The sequence below is a fragment of the Equus caballus genome, chromosome 11, assembly GCF_041296265.1.
Source record: "Equus caballus isolate H_3958 breed thoroughbred chromosome 11, TB-T2T, whole genome shotgun sequence".
Taxonomy (NCBI): Eukaryota; Metazoa; Chordata; class Mammalia; order Perissodactyla; family Equidae; genus Equus; species Equus caballus.
Genome location: NC_091694.1, coordinates 31051499 through 31070043, shown reverse-complemented (window position 1 = coordinate 31070043; position 18545 = coordinate 31051499). Strand labels below are relative to the sequence as shown.

At 39.1% G+C, this 18545-nt stretch overlaps 1 protein-coding gene across 5 annotated transcripts in view; it reads right to left on the bottom strand.

Moving 5' to 3' along the window:
* The window catches only part of ANKFN1 (ankyrin repeat and fibronectin type III domain containing 1), a 371662-nt gene that overhangs the window by 39134 nt on the left and 313983 nt on the right, over nucleotides 1-18545 (bottom strand). For all 5 annotated transcript variants that reach the window (XM_070226368.1, XM_070226369.1, XM_070226373.1 and 2 more), the window contains exons 14-16: nucleotides 12544-12759; nucleotides 3114-3280; nucleotides 319-469 (exon numbers count right to left, since the gene is read on the bottom strand). In XM_070226368.1, coding sequence (XP_070082469.1) covers nucleotides 319-469; nucleotides 3114-3280; nucleotides 12544-12759 — 534 coding nt within the window. The remainder of the gene's footprint in view (nucleotides 1-318; nucleotides 470-3113; nucleotides 3281-12543; nucleotides 12760-18545) is intronic.

The following is an 18545-nucleotide window of genomic DNA, read 5'->3' as shown; positions in this document are numbered from 1 at the left end:
CTCCTTGCTTCATGCTGTCCTGGAGCTTCGTGTCCTTCAAGTTGGACTAGCCAATGATTTTTCCTTGCTTGTCCAGACCACAGTGCAGTGGGGTCCAGGAACCTTGGAAGAAGTCAGTAAGGAGGAGCTAGAGGAAAGGGTCACAAGTGCAGTCTGTGTACTTGTAAACATCAAATTCAGAATGTGCATGGACATGCAAAGTTTTATTTAAATTAATGAAAATAAACTAATACATATATTTTTTACTTCTTGAGTTTTATGCCACAATGCAGTTTCCATTAGCCATAAAAAGAAGATAGAAATGGTAAGGACTAGTACCTGGTGTAGAGGTATATTGATCTGCTTAAGGAGAGCTTTCACTGCCATCTGGAGCTCGTAGAAGAACAATTGCATGGGGCAGTCAGAAGTATGATCCACACTTTCCATAGATTCAGAGCCAGAAATCTTTTGGACCCATTCCCACTCCTCTCTGTATGTTGAGTCAAGTTAAAATTAGAAATATAACAAAAGTTCAGAACACAGCTCAGAACATTTTTAGTGTATATGTCCAGAACCTGGATAACCAGGTTTTGGTGGTTAAAACTCGATGCAATTCATGAAATTTGAACTTTTTGCCACTCAAATGGAGTTTCAAATGAGCTTTTTCTAATTTAATCTTAGTTTACCTATCAAACCACATATACCTCAGAACAGCAGGTCTAATTTGTATGAATCAGTTTTTGAGATTGGAGCTTTGAAATATTTTGTAATAATTTCCTGACTGTCTTCCTTTTTTTCCCCCCCGAAGATCCCTTATAAGTTCTTAGACCCTACATTTACCACAGGGGCATTTTCTGGTTAATTCAGCAGTTGGGTAACCACAGGAGTCTAGTCCAACTCAGGCAACAAACCACATGGCACATTTCAACCCTGGCCTGTTGTAATTGTGGAGACTATTCTGGTTTCTTTCCCCTTCCAAAAGCTTGAGGAGAATCACAAACAGGAACACCAGACAATTCCAATAAAAGGAACCAGGGGACACACATCACTGCTTCCATCCTCCTTTCAAACCAGTCATCTGTGTCTTTATTCTGCATGCACTATAATCCTTCCTAATGAACTTTTCTAAATGTCATGCAGAAGGGAAGGGAAAAGAATGGTGGTGGGAGGAAAGCACATCTGGTTTGTCCCCCAAAGGCTGCTCTTCAAAAGGATCTTGAAAAGACCAAGGTAAAATGCCTCTTGGGCAACATTGTTTCCACAGGTATTTTAGCACAAGTCTCTAAACACATTCTCTTGGCCCAGTTTCTCCTTCGTTCTCCTTGGTCTAACTCTGCAGGGAGCAGCAATATGCTCTCAGGGGCAGGCTAGAGAGGAAAGGAAAGCCCTCCTGTCCAGGGATGGAAAGAGAGGAGGTGCTAACGTATGTTTCCACCCTCATGAAAATCCTCTGAGGACTCTCCCCAATGGATTATACCAGCCAAGGGCTCCGATCTGTGGGTCAGAAAATGAAATTGATTATGACACGAACTTCTCATCAGAAAACACTCTCTTTTAACCAGCTACCCTCTTAGAAACGTTTCTAGTTTCAAGATATCTGTTTCATTTCAATTCTCACACTGGAAAAGAGTATGGAAAATCTACCCTTTATCCCAATGAGAGAAAAAAAAATTAAATCCTACTTCAATCTGGGCATACTGTTGGCTTCACAAATAATTGACATCTTTGAGAACCTGCTTGGGAACCTTTTCATTTCTCCCATCGCTGATACTGAACTAAATGAGAAGGTTCTGACTAGTACAAGTATACACAAAACCTACAGGACCACATTGCTAAAACAGTGTTTGTAATCAAATTGGAAAATAAATTACCGGTAGGAATGCCATGAAACATCTACCACTAAGTAATCAGTTTAGTCTATAAGGATGAGGGAGATGAAAGTGGTGGAGTGAAGGCTACTGGAATCTTTTGTAAAAATGAAATTTGGATCTTTGGCAGGGGGAAATTAGTTAGTATAACCACTAAAAGAATCTAAACCTTTAAGACACAATTCTAGAAAGTGGATGAAAGTAACCATTGCTGAACCAACCCACAAATGAGCCGTGTAACCTCTTGGGAAGGACTGAGGAGATAACTAATGTTGATTGTAGAAGTGACCACCAGATGGCAGACTTAAAGTCTGGGTGTAGTTAATAAGTGAAAGAATATGGCAGCTAGTGAGTTCTTTGAAGAAACCATCATAATCAAGATCATCATCATCTCCTTCATTGTCATCAAGTAGTATTTAATAAACATTGTGACATACTATAGTTAAAGCAAATCCCTTGGTTAAGCAAATCCATAGCTGTATCTAGAATCTGGGGATCTAATTTTGTACTCTGAAGCCTGATGAACTCTGGAGAGTTATTTTTCTTTTCTTATCTACTATTTCCTTTCCTTTTTTTTTCATGTTGAGCTCAATTCAGTTCATTTTAGTAAACTTTCAGAGGCCTGCTAGAGGGCTAGTTGTAAAGCTGAGCCAGATTACCAACATTGGGCAACTTTCCCAAAGCTAACAGGGTAATTCACCATAATGCCAAACCATAGAGCAGTTTCCAGAAGCTCAGGCTTTGGTACTTCTTTTCTTCCCTCAAGAGCTATAAAGAGTATAGGAAACATACAAAGTCCTTAGGCCAGAGGGTTAGGGGTGAGGAGCATGAGGGTAGGGGGGTCCTTTAAGATTAAGGAGAAATCAGTTGTTGTACCAGAACCCATTTTTCCACAAGTGATATTTTTTAAAAAATGACATTAGATTGTAAAGAAAAGAGATGGAAATAGCAATATTGAAAGAAAAGGGCATCTACTCATTAATCAGTTGAGCATCAGTGGTTACACCATGAATAGCACAGAGAAGAAAGTGAAAAGATAGTGCCCCCTTTAAATGTGCTCACTCCTTCCACCAACCAAAACCACAGGCCCTCCTTATTCTAATGTTAAAATGCAGCTCTGCCTGTGCTCCAGTGTCCTGGCCTCTGAGGACATCTCACTAGAGCAACTACACTGGGAAGTAACACTTCAGTTTCCTTCTGGCACATCAAACCTATCACTTGAGCCATTGTTTCATCATGAGGAAAACTGAAACTCCTACAACTTACTTGGAAATGTTATTATTTTCACGGATCTTCACATGGCAGAGAATGTTGGGCAACTTTTGGGTAACGAGAACTTTGATCTGATCCACAGAGCTACAGAGCTTTAGGTAACCCAGATATAATCCAGGAGAGAGACGCTGATGACTCCTTTTGTGATAGGAGAGAATATCCTGTAGGGTGAAAAAAACAAAAGCCAAAAACAGCTTGAAAGGCAATCTCAAAACCTTTTCCTTTTTTAGGTGTGCCATGTCATGAATTAAAGGAGCTATAGTAAATAATACGGTGAGAAACCTCAAATACCACCATAAACGTTGAGGATGTGTTGGCGGTATAACCAGTCTTTCTGGAGAATTATCCTGCAAGTCAGGTAATCAGTCACTAACATATTCTGTGTGCTTATTTTCCTCAGATTTCTGTGCTGGGGTAGGTATGTGGGTTGTGATTGGGAATGGGCTGGTGGTGGTGGAGATGGGTACTAGAGAAAAACAGAATTCATAATTTCTGTTCTTGGAGATCTTATTGTTTAGCTGGGGGAAAAAGGAAATTTGAAAGTATAAAAGCTGACAAAGCAGTACAGGAAGGGTCATTATTTCAGGAAAATTGGTATCAAGAGTAGTCTTTTAAATTTAAAATAGGATCAAAATATTATAGTAAGTAGGAAAAAAAATTTGATTATCTTGAAAAATGAAACAAAAAGGAATAGCAATAGATTTACCTTATATTATTAACATTTAAGTTGTAGTTATAATTATTAACTAATTCTGAGAATGAAGAGAATAAACTATTGATTATTTTTTTGGCTTAATTTTTTAGACTAAATTGTATGATAGTTGAAATGCTGTTCCTCATATTGATTTTCGCAATGTGATCAAGAGGAAATATTTGCAAGAGTATTTGAAGGCTTCATATATTTTATTTTCCTTGCATCTTTTAAAATTTTGATATTCAAGTCATTTTCTTATAAAGTTCTTGTTCATTTTATGTTCCTCAGTTGTTAACTGATCTACCACTGCTAGATTCTCAATTGTTGGTAGCTTGGCATGTGATTTGATTAGATCTCCACATCATCTTCATCAGCTTCACAAAATTCTGTATCTTTTACAAGATTTTAAAGTTTACCTTGTAATAGATTTGCATTGAATTTGCATTATATTGTCATATCACAATATTCCACAGGCAGCAGAGACTGAATGAAGTTGTTGGTGCAACAAGAAGTGCCAACCTAATTAAGCACAGAGGGATGTTTGTGTGGAATTTTGTTTTATATGTGGCCAGTTCTCTAGTGAACTATTTAGGTTATGACTTTTGTTTCCCTATTATATGACTGCAGGAACTCAGATAATGAATAATTGGAAATACAGACCCTCCCCCCCTCCCCCCCCATGTCAGTAGGTAAGACTTTTAAACATTTGGGCAGTGCAGGGGTGAAACAGAGTTAGGAGTGATGAGTCAGGTAACTGATTAGAAGGGAAGAATTCCTACAGGCCAGAGTTTAGCCTGTTTTTTAAAAGTGGGTTAAAAAGAGGGAATCAACTCTACCACTAAATGTATGGAAGGTGAAAAGGAAGAAAAAAACCAACATTTAAACTTGTACAGAATTCTGTATGGAACAGAGAAGTATGAGACCTTCCTTAACCACTATACTCTGAAGAAGTGATCCCTCCTCTGTAGAATTAACGATCTACAACATCTGACATATGCTATTGTGTATTGTCTCCTCTGTCCCATCCTTTATCAAACATATTGAATTCCTGTGATGTGCCAGGTACTACCAGGAGACATTGGGGTTTCAGGTGAACATGATATGATCCCTACTTTTGGAGAGGTCAAGAAACACAGATGAGGAAACAAATGATCACAGTATGTATACTGAAATCGGTTTTATAATAGAGGCAATGTAGGCAAGCAGAGGAAGGAGAACCTAACATATTTTTCTTCTTTTGTGTTCTTTTCTTGAACTAGACTATGAAAGTAATGACAGTGCTGTGTTTTTTTATTGCTTTATGTCCTTAGTGTACCCAGTACTATTTCTGTATGTAATAGGTATACAACATATGGAAATCAGGCTAGGTCTCTAAAACAGAACATATGAGAACAGCAGAAGAGGTACAAAATAAGAATGATCACAATTGGGAGAAAGACATAACTAGCATGTCCAGAAAAGCAAAGGCTAAACAAATTTTAGGATATTTGGCCAAAAAATAGACTAGAAAATATTTGATTTCATGATCAAGAAGGAAGGAATTCTTATTAATATCAGGATATTGATAAGGCTGAACTTTTTAATACTGTCTCTTCAGAACTGATCACAGGTAAGTTGTGGATCAGAGGAAGTTTAGTCAAGGTGAAATTTTGAGAAATGAACAGGTAATCAAAGAAAAGAGAGAAGGAAAAATGGAAGTATTCAGATCAGCAGAATTTGATAATATGTACCCTAGGGGTACTTGCTGTACAAGCAGATGTGGCTACAGACCCACAGATCGTTATTTTTAAGAAGTGATGGAGAACTGGAAAAGTCCCTAAAGACTTGAAAAGGGCAAATATGCCTATCTTTGAAACAGAAAGAGGAGAAACACAGGATGACTCTAGTAATTAAAGACTGCCAACTTATTGATCTTTGGGAAAAATGAGAAAGAACCATCAAACAATCAATTTGCTGTCACTCAGGAAATTCTGAGATTCTAAATACAGTCAACATGGTTTTGTGGAGGGAAAATCACACAGACAACTTCAATTTCTAACAGCAAAAGACCATGATCTGCAGACCAGGGAGAAATCTCCAGTGTAATCTGTTTCACTAGATAATCTGGGAAAAGTAGAGTTTTGACCACATTACTTTTATAGGCTGGATATTGAGGCTAAAGATTTGTGGATGGTAGAGATAGTGTGGGAATAGTAGACATATTGAGTGATGATCCAGTAGGGACTGGTCCTGGGGGCCATTCTGTTCAGCTTATGCATTGATGTTCCAGACAAAGAAATGAAAAATGTGTGTATCAAATTTGTGGGTCCCAAATTTTGTGTGGTTTTGATTTTCTGCAAAATAGTAATAAGGCTCTGATTGACCCTATGCATTGGAAAACTAAGCCTATCATAATTAAGGCTGAAACCTAATAGGAAAATGTGCTTGTAAAGACTCAAACCCAAGAGTACAAATATAGGATGGGTATGAGTATAAAAGAAAAACATGTGAGGGCCAGAACTGACCACAAATAGAATGTGAGCTAGGAACATACTGTGGTTATGTAAAAACCAACCCCATTCTGGGATGGAGTAATTCACTCTTTCATTCAAATTTTTTTTAAGACTATTACTGAGCATCTACTATGTGTTTTCCTGCCTTTACATAGTCATTTGATCTTTCATTAGTCAGAATGTTTTGGAGCCCGAGAAATACATGGGAAGAGAAAGAGGCTGTCCCATTCACATAATCTGAGGTACACTAGATGGGCCTCCTAAACTAAAGCAAAGGCTTGTGGGTTTATATATAGCCTGACTTGACCTCTAACTTGCATTTCTAGCCTCTACTTTCACTGTAGCCCTTTTGTGTCTCTTGTCTCCAGCCAAAATGGATTGCTTTTCCTTCCCTGTACCTTACCTAATCTCTCTTTTATTTTTTTGTTGGTTCATGAATTCACTGATTCTACCGACTTTTATTGAGCACCTACTATGTATCAGGCATTGTGCTAGGATATTAATGACATCAAGATGAATAAGACATGATCCTTCCCTTCATGGAACTCACATTAGTGTGTGAGAGAGACACGCAAGCAAGTTTTTCTAACCCAGCGTGATAAAGGCCATAAGAAGGATGTGTAAGGTCCATTGTGGACCCAAGGGAGGGTGAGATCTACTCTTCCAGATTCTGTGTCATTTCTCTACCATGCCTTCTATTTAATTTAATTCTATTTAATTCCTCCCTCCCTCCCTCCCTTCCTCCTTCCTTCCCACCTTCCTTTCTTCCTATTCTCCCCTCCCTCTTTCTCTCTTCCCTCTCCTGTCTCTTTTTGTCTCTCTTTTTTCCTCCACCTGGTGACCTTAATTTACCCTTCATGGCTCAGTCAAATGTCACCTCTTCTACAATACCTTCCCTGATATTTCCAGGTAGAATTACTAGCTGCTTTGTCTGTGTTTCCATAGTACACTGTTTGTGCTGCTATCAGGGCTCTAGTTTAATTCTGCCTTGTATTACCTTGATTTGTTTACAAGTCTGTCTCCCTGCCTTGACTCAGCTCCTTGAGAGCAGGGACCTTGACTTGTTCATTTGTTTTTCCCATAGCACCTAGAAGAGTTCCTGGCACTTAGCTGGTGCTGAAAAAATGTTTATTAAATATGAAGTGAGAGGCCCAGAGGTAGTGGGGTCTGGGGCTGGGCCTCTGGGAGAGAATATGCTGTGCTGGTGCAGTAACTAGGAAGGGTATATCCAACCTCTCTTTTGTGATCAGATATCCTAAGAGCTTGCTAGAGGAACAATTTATAGTTGCTTTTCCAGTAACTACAGGGCTTTTGTTTTGCTGGATAGGGGATTCAAGCTGAATTATCTAGAGACAGCAGAGATCATAAAATGGTGGCTGGTGGTCTTTGTGGGCCCGAAATTATATCGATTGCAAATAACTTACAGTTTCTGAATTATTTTCTAACTTTTAAAAATAAAGAGATTTTATTCAGAACTCTGGATTCAGTTTCTCTTTAAAATTCAGTTTCTCTTTAAAAATTGGGAAATATTTCAAGATTGGGACCACTTTCTTCCACTGCAGTTAGCTCAGGCTGAATAGGGATGTTCTTTTGATGAGACAAGAGCTCTCCATATTACTACAGTCTCTATTATTTCCACTTGTTTCTTTTTTTTAATTGGGATATAATTCACATACCATAAAATTCAACCTTTTAAAGTGTGAAATTCAGTACTTTTTACTATATTCACAAGGTTGTGCAACTATTATCACTATCTAATTCCAGACCATTTTCATCATTCCACAAAGAAACCTTGCATTCATTAGCTGTCATTCCCCAGTTCCTCCTCCCTCTGCCCCTGGAACCACTCATCTGCTTTCTATCTCTGGATTTGCCTATTCTAGATATTTCATATAAATGGAATCATACAATATATGTGGCATTTTGCAACTGGCCTCTTTCACTTGTGAGCATAGTGTTTTCAAGGTTCATCCACATGGTAGCATGGATCAGTACTTCATTCATTTTTATGACTGAATGATATTCCATTATATGGATATGCCACTTTTGTTTATCCATTTCTCAGTTGTTGGACATTTAGGTTGTTTCCACTCTTTGGCTACTATGAATAATTCTGCTGTGAACATTGGTGAACAAGTTTTTAGGCAAACCCAGTTGTTTCTCATGTCTAGCCCAACTGGCATATTTCCATTAATATTTCTGATTCCTATAGTCTTTGATCCCCATGTTAGAGGTTGCTTGGGGATAGAAAGAGCAGGAATGTACTGGAAGAAAAGCAGAAAAGGGCAGAATAGACAGCAGGTCCTGGGCATCTAGGGTATAAGAAGAAGACACTGGGTCCCTGGAGGTAATAAGGAATGCCGAAGGAGAAAAAGAGAAGGAAAGCAGGGATGAGAGGGGGTAGAAGACTGACTTTACCACAACTTCTCTAGGATCACACTTGTTTTGTTTTGTTTTGTTTGTTTTTGAGGAAGATTAGCCCTGAGCTAACATCTGTTGCCAATCCTCCTCTTTTTGCTGAAGAAGATTGGTCCTGAACTAACTTCCATGCCCATCTTCCCCTACTTTATATGTGGGATGCCTACCACAGCATGGCTTGCCAAGTGGTGCTTGCCAAGTGGTGCCATGTCCGCACCTGGGATCCGAACCGGCGAACCCCGGACCACCAAAGTAGAATGTGTGCTCTTAACCACTGCGCCACTGGGCTGGCCCCTGGGATCACACTTAAAAAAGGATCCAGAGAAAAGGAGAGGGAGGGTGTGTCAAGCAGCATGGTAGAATGGGAAGAGCACCAGGCTAGGAGTCAGAAGACTAGTCCCTCCTGTGCTGCTTTTGGCTGAGATGACTTTGATGAGTTATTTCCATAAAATCCATGGCTTCATCAGTTAACTGGACACAATAAAATTTCCTACTCAGCCTTACTATTGGGTTTTCGTGAGGATCAAATGATATCATAGATGTGAGGAAGTGTTATAAACTTGAAAATGTATTCCAAATGTGAGAGATTAATCTTCAGAGAAAACTTCACCTAAAGTTATTGAAGTGACCCCTGCAGATCATGGTCAGAGTAACTCAGCACCTGAGTGGGGCCTCCCTATTGGAAATACTCTGCCAATTAGTTTGCTCACAGGGACTCTAACTTGTCCATAATAACTCTCTTTTTCTTCCCAGGCAAGTGTGGGAAGGATTTCTCTCTCTCTTCCAGATAGATGAGAGAGGCCTGTTATGAAAGTCTGGGACTTGAGAGGGTCAGGAATTTGAGAGGGTTAGACTCTGGAGCTTTCTGGGGCCCCAGGGATTAGTAGATTAGTTATGGGCCCAGATATCTTAAAGCCCTTATCTGTTTTGAAAACCCCATTGTGGGTCATACAGTCTTTATACCACTTTTCCTTAGTTCTCATGGAAAGGTAGAGGAAGTGATAAAATGCCCCAAAGGATGATTGAGCTAGTACCAGGGCCATCTCTTAGGAGAGCAGGGATGAGGAAGAGATGGACTGGGTGTACCCTGAGGTGAGCCTAGCATTGCTTGGGTTTTTCTAAGTAGAGAAATAATAAAAATCACTAACATTTATTGAGCACTCACTTTGTGCTACTTTTCTAATGCTTTATATATAACTCATTTAATCTTCATTAGAAACCTATAAATTAGGGTTGTTTTTCAGAGGAGAAAATATGAGAGCTGAGAAGTTAAGTAACTTACCTTATCCACATAACTAGAAAAGGTGGAGTCAGGAATCGTACCCAGTCAGCCTAATTCCAAAGTGGTGCCCCAGAATGTGGTGTGTTGTAGTAGAAAGAAGCCCAGACTTCCAATCAGAAAGCCTGGCGGTCATCATTCTACTGACCCTGAGAAAAGAGAGTGGTTTGTGGCCTAGAATTGTGGGAATTACCCAGCCTGCTTTGGGGAACCATCAAGACCTATCTATATTTTCATGTTGAATTGGTGGGGCCAGCTCCTGACACAATTAAATCTTAAGTCTAGGAGTGACTGGATACCAGCCCTAGTAGTTTTATTCCCTGTTTCCTCTCCAGTGTAAGACCTGTATGGGAAGGAGGTGAGAGAGAAAAGCTGGGGGAGTGGGGGTGGGTGGGTATGACATCAAGCAGGAATGTGCCAGTCAGCGGGGGTAAATTTTCCACTTGGATCTGTGTGGAAACCTGATCTTGCCTCTATTTTTGGTCTCCTTCTCTAACAACCTTTCGCCAGATTGGAATTTTTCTGCACCTGTAACACATTTTTAATGTAATAACTCTAGGAGAAACCAGGTATTATATCATGCTGGGGCCTGTGCTGTGTTTCTAGGAGCAAAGGTAGGCCAGACCCCAGTTTATCCCTATAGGGGATTAGTGTATTAGTCACCCTGTAAAAGCTCAATTTATTATGATTTTTTAAATGTTTCTTTTAGCACTTGCTTGTAAAAGGTGAAGAGGGGAGCCACGAATGTGTCTGTTCCCTGCCCCCACCTCCTTCACATACATACACACGCACACCCTCTATCAATTTCATATGAACTCAAATTCCATAAAATCAAATCCAGAGGTATTGGCTTTGACCAATTAGCGTAGTTTTGTGACATTGGACTTTGTCCTGGCTTGGACCAGGACAAGTAATGGGAAGGTCACCAGCCACCCCTCAATAGGGAATGAAAGTAAGTTAGTGGTCTGGTGGCTTAGCTGTTTAGGGTGATTATGAGGGGCTCCCAGGGCCAAGGCTTGAATTTGGCTCATTTGTGCAGGACTGAGCCCTCTCTTTCCCATTACTCCAAATTGGCTGTTTTGTGGATAAATGCTATTGGTTGCACAGGGCTCAAGGTAGATGTTTCTGCCAGCTTTGCCACCTAACTGGAGAATTCTGTAAAACTCATCCTATCACTGGATTTAAATAAAGGGAAGAAAAAAATAAAAAGAAATAGCACAACCAGAAGGACCTACAACTAAAATATACAACTATGTACTAGGGGGTTTTGGGGAGAAGAAGGAAAAAAGAAAAAGAAAAAGAAACAGCTTGAAACCTATGTTCACATGAGAACATGTGAGGCAGTGTGGCGGCATGTAGAGAGCACTGGACTCAAGAGAAGAAGATGTGGGTTTGTATCTGGGTTCTGCCATCTCGGCTGAGTCTGGACCTAAGCTGCCTGAATTTTGAATTTTGGTGGCTATTGGGTTCTTAGGTGAGTCTTTCATCCTTTATTTCATCTCCCATCCGTCACTGACTAAAATCCTAACTCCTGCCCTGGAATGTGTTGTAACATAGCAGAAAGAAGTCTACTTCTCATCAGAAGATCTGAGTTCAAGTTTCAGCTCTGCCATTTTCTAGCTGTGTGCCCAGGGGCAAATCCAAGTTTTGGGGGGTCTGAAGCTAATACAATTTTCGATGCCTTCTTTAAGGAGAAGAATACAAAATTATGAATGTGAAATTGATAGGGTCCTTGCCACTGCCTTGTGCAAGTGAAGAACTGAATGATGCTGAAGTTTCATTAGCTTCACTAAATCTGCCTATGTCACTTGCTCTCTTTGAGCCTCAGTTATTTCATTCCTAAAATGAATTTAATCATGCCTGTCTATCCCAGGGGATATTAGAAGGAACAAGCAAGAGTAAATATATGTAAGAGTGTTTTTTTTCAAAATGTTTTAATATATATGTGCATGCAACCAATATATATATATTTGGTTTTGGTTCCATCAAGTTGATTCTGACTCCTAGCCACCCTGTGTATAATAGAGTGGAACTCTGCCCAGTGTTTTTGCTCTGGTTGCCACAGTATGATAGGCAACAGACAGATGGTGTAGTTCCCTGATAGAGAAACGAACCCAGGCCATGGTGGTGAGAGCACCGAATCTTAACCACTAGATCACCAGGACTGGCTGTATATATGTATATACATTAAACCAATACCTGAATGGACTGTAATAATAATAATACATTTCTAGACTGTATATATGTATCAGTAAATCCCTTACTCAAACATTTGTCTCACTGTTTTTCATTGGTTCATTGGTCAGGGGCATTTTTAGGGTGCTTACTTCTTGTATTGCTTCATGAATTCTAGATCTGGAGAGTGATAAATAAAAATAAGCTTGTGAATCTTTCCTATGTGTGGAATACAAGCAATGACATGTCTCCAGACCTCTCCACTCTATCACTACATATGTAAATGGCTCTTGATATATTTCACTAGAGCCTCAGCAAGTGTGTTTGGAACTTCAAATATATTAGGAAATTGAAAAGACTACATACCTGGATGGTTATCAGTAAAATGTCTAAGGCTGTTGGCTCCTCTGGCGTTGACAGAGATTTCCTCTGGCTTTGCAGCTTTGAAATCTGCATCCATTTGCCATTAAAAAATGAATAGAGCATCTCCACCTCTCTGATGGTGACTATGAGGATGTTTCCATGCCGGTCTTTAATGGGTTCATAGTAAACTCTTCCCAGGTTGTGTGTTCCAAGTAAATTCTAGAAACAAATAGATTTCTGATAGCTTAGATGATGCTATGCAAACAAAGCAACATAACTGCAACAGAAGACACTGGGGATAATTGTCTGATGTTTCTGAGAAGCTTTTTTTTTTTTTTTAAAGCAGACTTAAAGCTAGAATATGTGGCATTACAGAAATGTACTTAACAGAAGCTCAGAGAAAATGTCTTCATCATAAGCCTGCAAAGATTATAGCAAGAGGCACAAAAATTATGTTTTTTTAAGCAAATTCAATATCTGTAAATATCTCTTACCCACATAGACACACCAGCACATAAACCTCAGTTACCAGTACTTGAAGAGAATCCCAGATGTTTTAAAGAAAAATGCCTGATATTTCAAGTATGCTACTTGTGGAGTTTTCAAGAGATCTACAGTAAGCTTATGGTATGAAGAGTGGTTGCTTGAAATGAAGAAGTGAATTGACAATGTAGCACATTGTACAGGTCCCCGAATAACTGCATATTCCTTTCAAGACCCTTTAATTGGGAGATTGGCTTGGTTTGACTTATCTACCTTTCAGGGGGTTGTATTTATTTAGAATTTTGTTAAGATAGTTTGTGAGCTAGGTCACGTGAGGCAGACAATACTTTTAGAAAGGCAGAAAGAGAATGATGCCACGTTAAATGTGGAGGGGCCCGGGTTGATGCTATTAAAATAAACAGAGTTTTACAAATATGCAGGGTTTTAAGATTTCTAACCTAGAGCACTGGATGAATAGGACAAAACGCCCTTTTCCTTTAAATATATATGATTTTTAAAAATTATAAATCATCTCAGAGCTCCTAGGTGTTATTTTCGTGAGCTCACGTAAATGCTGATGAGATAACCTGTTAGCAGGAGAGCAAAATTAGAACTGGAATTTGTAAAAGTGACAAAGATGACCTAAAAGTGAATGAGTCTGCTGGTTATTATCCACATCTATGAAAACTCCAGAATGTTCCCTCACAGGAAGGGACTGTGTCTTAAATCTTTTATTTTTTCTCACAAGGGCGAGACACATAAGTAAGAAATTTCCTAAATAATTGTTGACATATTATAAAAATTCATTTGGCAGGATTACTATCTTTAAAAATGGCCTAATCACTCAGGTTATTCCTTTCCAATAATTGACTTCTGAATCATAGAGAAGTAATTGGGCAAGGCTTTTAGTCCAGCCCTATGTGGCACTACAGTTTTATATAAAGGCAGTTTGCTACAAAGTAATATTGGCCAATAAGCAGTGGTATGCTGGTAAACTGGGTATCAAAAAAAAAAAATGATGTGATTTATAGCATATGCCAATTTCTGTGGTGTAAATATTCCTGCCATAGCCGCTTTCAAGCTACCAAGGATTTGACAACAGGCTTTCAAAATTCCTGAATATTTAACAGTTGGCTCTCCTGAGCCAGTTGGCTCCAGCACGCCACTGCTACTAAGCCTTTAGTTATCCTAGTGTTGAGTTTCAGGGCTGGCTGCTGTTCATTGTCTCTTAAACTTCTGAAATATTATTTACCCTCCCTTGCCCTGAGTTTCATCATCTAAAATTAAGGGTCTTTACAACTCAGACATCCCTTATGCTAATTCTTACCTTATAGGGTGTTTGGGGGATTAAGTCAACCAATGCCTGAGAAAGTGTTTTGTAAACTCTCAAGCTTGATACAGGCAGGGTATGGGCTTTCTTGCCTGCTCTAATTGGAATCCCACTCTGGCTCACACTTACTCATATTCAAGACTCAGACCAGGTTTCACCTTCTCTGGGAGGATTTTCCCAATTCTTTCAGGTAGAATTTACCATCTCCTCTTTTGTCCCCTACTGCTTCCTGTGTAAACTTGTATCTTAGCATGACTCTGGCTTTCCTACATATTGATGTACATGTCATGAGATCATGGTGGTTTTATCTCTGTGTCTCTGGGTTCCTTGCACAGTGCCTAGTATGTAGTAAGAGCTCAATAACTTTTTGTTGACTGCATTAACGTATTATCATTAGCACACTGTAAAATATGATTTACTTTGGACCAAAGCTAGTGAGTAGACATTGAATAAGGTGGTCATTTCATTTAAGCAGAGTTATTCTCAGTGGTTCACTGTCAACTTTGGATATGTTGATTAATGGGCTGAACAAGAAAGCACTAAAAGTCTTCCTGAAGTTCTTTATTGACATCAAATTTGTTTGGATAGCTAGCTCTGGGTTAAAAGCAGAATATCCTTGATAAAATAAATTTCAACTATGTTCTAGGGCCTAAAGGAAAAACAGATCATGTTAATACCTGTCATACTATGCAATTAAGGTTAGGAGATCTGGGAATCCTAAGGGTCCTACAAGGTAGAGAAGAATAAAAACCAGCCAATGGCTTGCAGGAATGCATCTAGGGTATAACCAGAACAAATCACAGAACTGTCAGTAAGCCCCAGACAGATACACAATACTTAGAGACCTTTTTCAGTTTGGAAAGACATGGGAATTTGAAGGAAGTGCAGAGGAAAGATATGAGGGCCTGGAAAAAGAAAAATTTGGGGGAAACTTTTCTTCCCCCTCCTTGAAAAATGAAAAAGACATAGTATCCATAAATTGTTACCTTGGCTTTTACTTACTAACACTCATTTCTAAAAGCTATGGAGGAGAAAAGTTTAATGTAACTCAATTTACAGTGTCAGATTATTACTGTATTTTGAGAATAAGTAGTTCAGATACCTCTCAATATGAGAGCAACGTACACTTCTGTCTCTTGGGGCGTCTGCCATTTTCTTAAGAGTAGGAAAAATAATGTGGGGTCTTGGCCACTTAGAGGTTTTCTCATCTTATTATTTTTTTTAATCCAAATGCTGGCGGATACTTGTCTCTCCTCCTGCCTAGGTAATATTAATCAATTAATTAATTCATACTTTACCTTCTTTCCAATAAAATTTAAAACCACTTCTCCTAAATAGGCTCCAAATGATGCTGGATATACTTCTACTTTTTCTTTTTTAACTATAATGTGGATTATTTCCTCTATTTACATTTTTTGGCTGCTTTTTGTAGATAAACACACAATAAGATGATGAAGTATTGGAAAGAATGCAAGCTTTGAAGTTATATAGATCTGGATTTGTGTCTGGACTCTGTTACTTCCTATTTATGTGGCCTTGGGCAAGTTACTTAACCTTTCTGGGCCTCAGTTTTATCATTTGTTAAATGAATATCAATAATAGTACTTTCTTCTTAGGGTATGGTGACGATTAAATGAGATATAGTTTGTAAAGAACTTAGTACAGTGCCTGGCACCTATTCTGTTCAATAAATGGAAGTTGTTTTATGATTATTATTTATTATTATGTATTAAAGGACCTCAGTATAGAGCAGAAAATAAGGCACAGGATGCACAGTGGTTGGTATGCACTGTGATGAAGGTAAGTCAGGGTGGTATGGAAACAGAGGATGGGGAGAAAGATGGTGATGAAGGCTTTTGTGTGCCATGATAAAATGTCTAGGCCGCTCTTGAAAGGATATGAGTCCGATTCCCTAATGACATGGCCAGAATATTTATTTGCTACTATGGCAAAAGTGTGGAGAATGGATTGGAGGGTGTTAAGACTGGAAGCAGGAGGATGACTTTGAAGGCTTTTGTTGTACTAGAGTAATCAGGCAGAGGTAGTGATGCTGGAAAGGGGAAGAGACTAAAATATGATATACCAGAGGTAAAGCAACAGGATTTATGTATGGCTGTTGCCAATCAAGCTATTTAAGAATGCATTTTTACTTTTCTCAGGACATTGTAAAAATGTTAGATTAGTAAAGAGACCTAAAATATTAAGTATCAATTTTCCCAAATTTATTTTTCTTCCTCTTCCGAAAAGCTTTTGCTGTGCCGTGTCACTCTCGCTCCCCCTAAAAAATGTGGTTTCAGTATTTCCAGACATTTTCATTCTAAAGATCAGCAAATAGTTTGGGCAATAGGTCCTACAAAAAAAGATGAAAGTGACTCCTATTATTTAAGCAGACAAAGAGAAATGTGAATGGGAGAAGGGAATGCATGACAGTGCTCTCGCCTTTGATAGGCCCTGTAAGGGGTAACTGTTTATTGAGTAATATGAGACACTAATCACCACGCAGGTCTGGAGAACTATCCAGGTGGAACTATGGCATGAGGTATGTTTCTGTGATCCTTTTTCCCTTTGGTTAGATAGAGTACCCTCAAGTGTGATCTTTGAGGTACAGGGGTTGGACTGACAAATACATTTATTTATCCAACTCGTATTTACTGAGGGTCTACCACATGGCACACATGGAGGATGTAGTGGTAACCAAGGCAGATACATGCCTTGAGCTCAGGGACTCAAAATCCAAGTGGGTACCAACCAAATAGTGATACAAATAATTAACTAATAGTATTATGATCACTGTTCTGAATGAAGAATACAAGGTGCTATGAGAGTGATTCACTTAATCAGGAGATCAGAGAAAGGCTCTCTGAGGAAGTATACAAATTAAGCTAATATCTAAAGGATATGTAGGAATTAGCAATGGAAAGAAGTAGAAGAGGACTCTAAGCAGAGAAGACAGCATCTGCAAAGTGTGGAGTCATGGAAGCCAAGTGATGTGGCAATTTAAAAAAGGAGAGCAGGACCAAGTGTATCAAATGCTGCTGAGGTGTCAGTTGCAAAGAGGATTTAAAAGTGTCCATCGGATTTAGTGAAACTCAAGTCATTGGCAGGAATGGATCCAGGTTCTGTGGGGGCCTGCAGCATTCAATTTTGGGGCCCTCTTTAAGAGAAAGAATACAGAATTACAAATGTAAACATTAGGTGTAAAAGTGAATATTTATTTAGAATGAGAAGGGAAATCTCCTCAAATACTGGAGTATTTAGAATTTCCAGTCCCTTTGCCCCACTGAGATTTCTTTAGTCACTGTACTAGAAATGCTTCTTGATTGCAACCTCCCCACCTAAAACACTCTATGATTCCCACACTCAGAGGGGCTCATGTAAGTGAGGGGCCCTGAGGCACAAGCTTTATGAGCATCATCTGCCTCTGATTACTGGTGGCCTGAGAGAGCAGTTGGTAGGCATGGTGGTACCAAAGTCAGGGAGAAGACTGAGAACTAAATGGGAAATGAGGAAGTAAATGGAAAAGGAGAATGTAGGCAAACTCTTTAAAGAAGTTTGGGTCTAAGGAAGAGAAGAGAGAGAGTTTGGTAGCTGAATGGGCATGTAGGATCGAAGAAAGGCTTTGAGGGGAGGTTAAACTGGAGAGACGTGAGTATGTTTAAGTAAAGATGGGAGGGAAGGGGATCCAAAGCACATGTGGAGGGATGAGCCTTTGGTAGGAGGAGTGAGATTTTATTTATTGGAATAGGAGAGAAGAAAGAGAAAGTGGGGTCAAGGCAAGCAGGCTTTTAAACTTAGTGATAGAAAAATAATTAATTCCCACTTATTTTCTTAGTGAATTATACAGTGAAGTCATCACCTGATGTGGGGATGGAGAGTGTGTGGAAGGGGGAGGGATGTGGAAGAATGGAGGTTTCCTTATAGTTTGGGAAAGTGAATTTAGCAGGGAAATGGAACATTACATGTGAGAATTGTAGTCACGAATTTAATATAACATAACATAAAAGCAGTCAACTCTCTTTTTTGTGATTTTTCTGCAGCAATGTGCAACTACTTCAGTTTAGACAGTTGGATTCATCTGGGCTTTAGATTTTTTCAAATAAGTAATATGGAGGGAGACAGTGACCAGAAATTTAGAGTATTTTCAAGAGAATGATTCTGATGGGCTGAGGAATCTAAGCTAGACAAGCAGGGA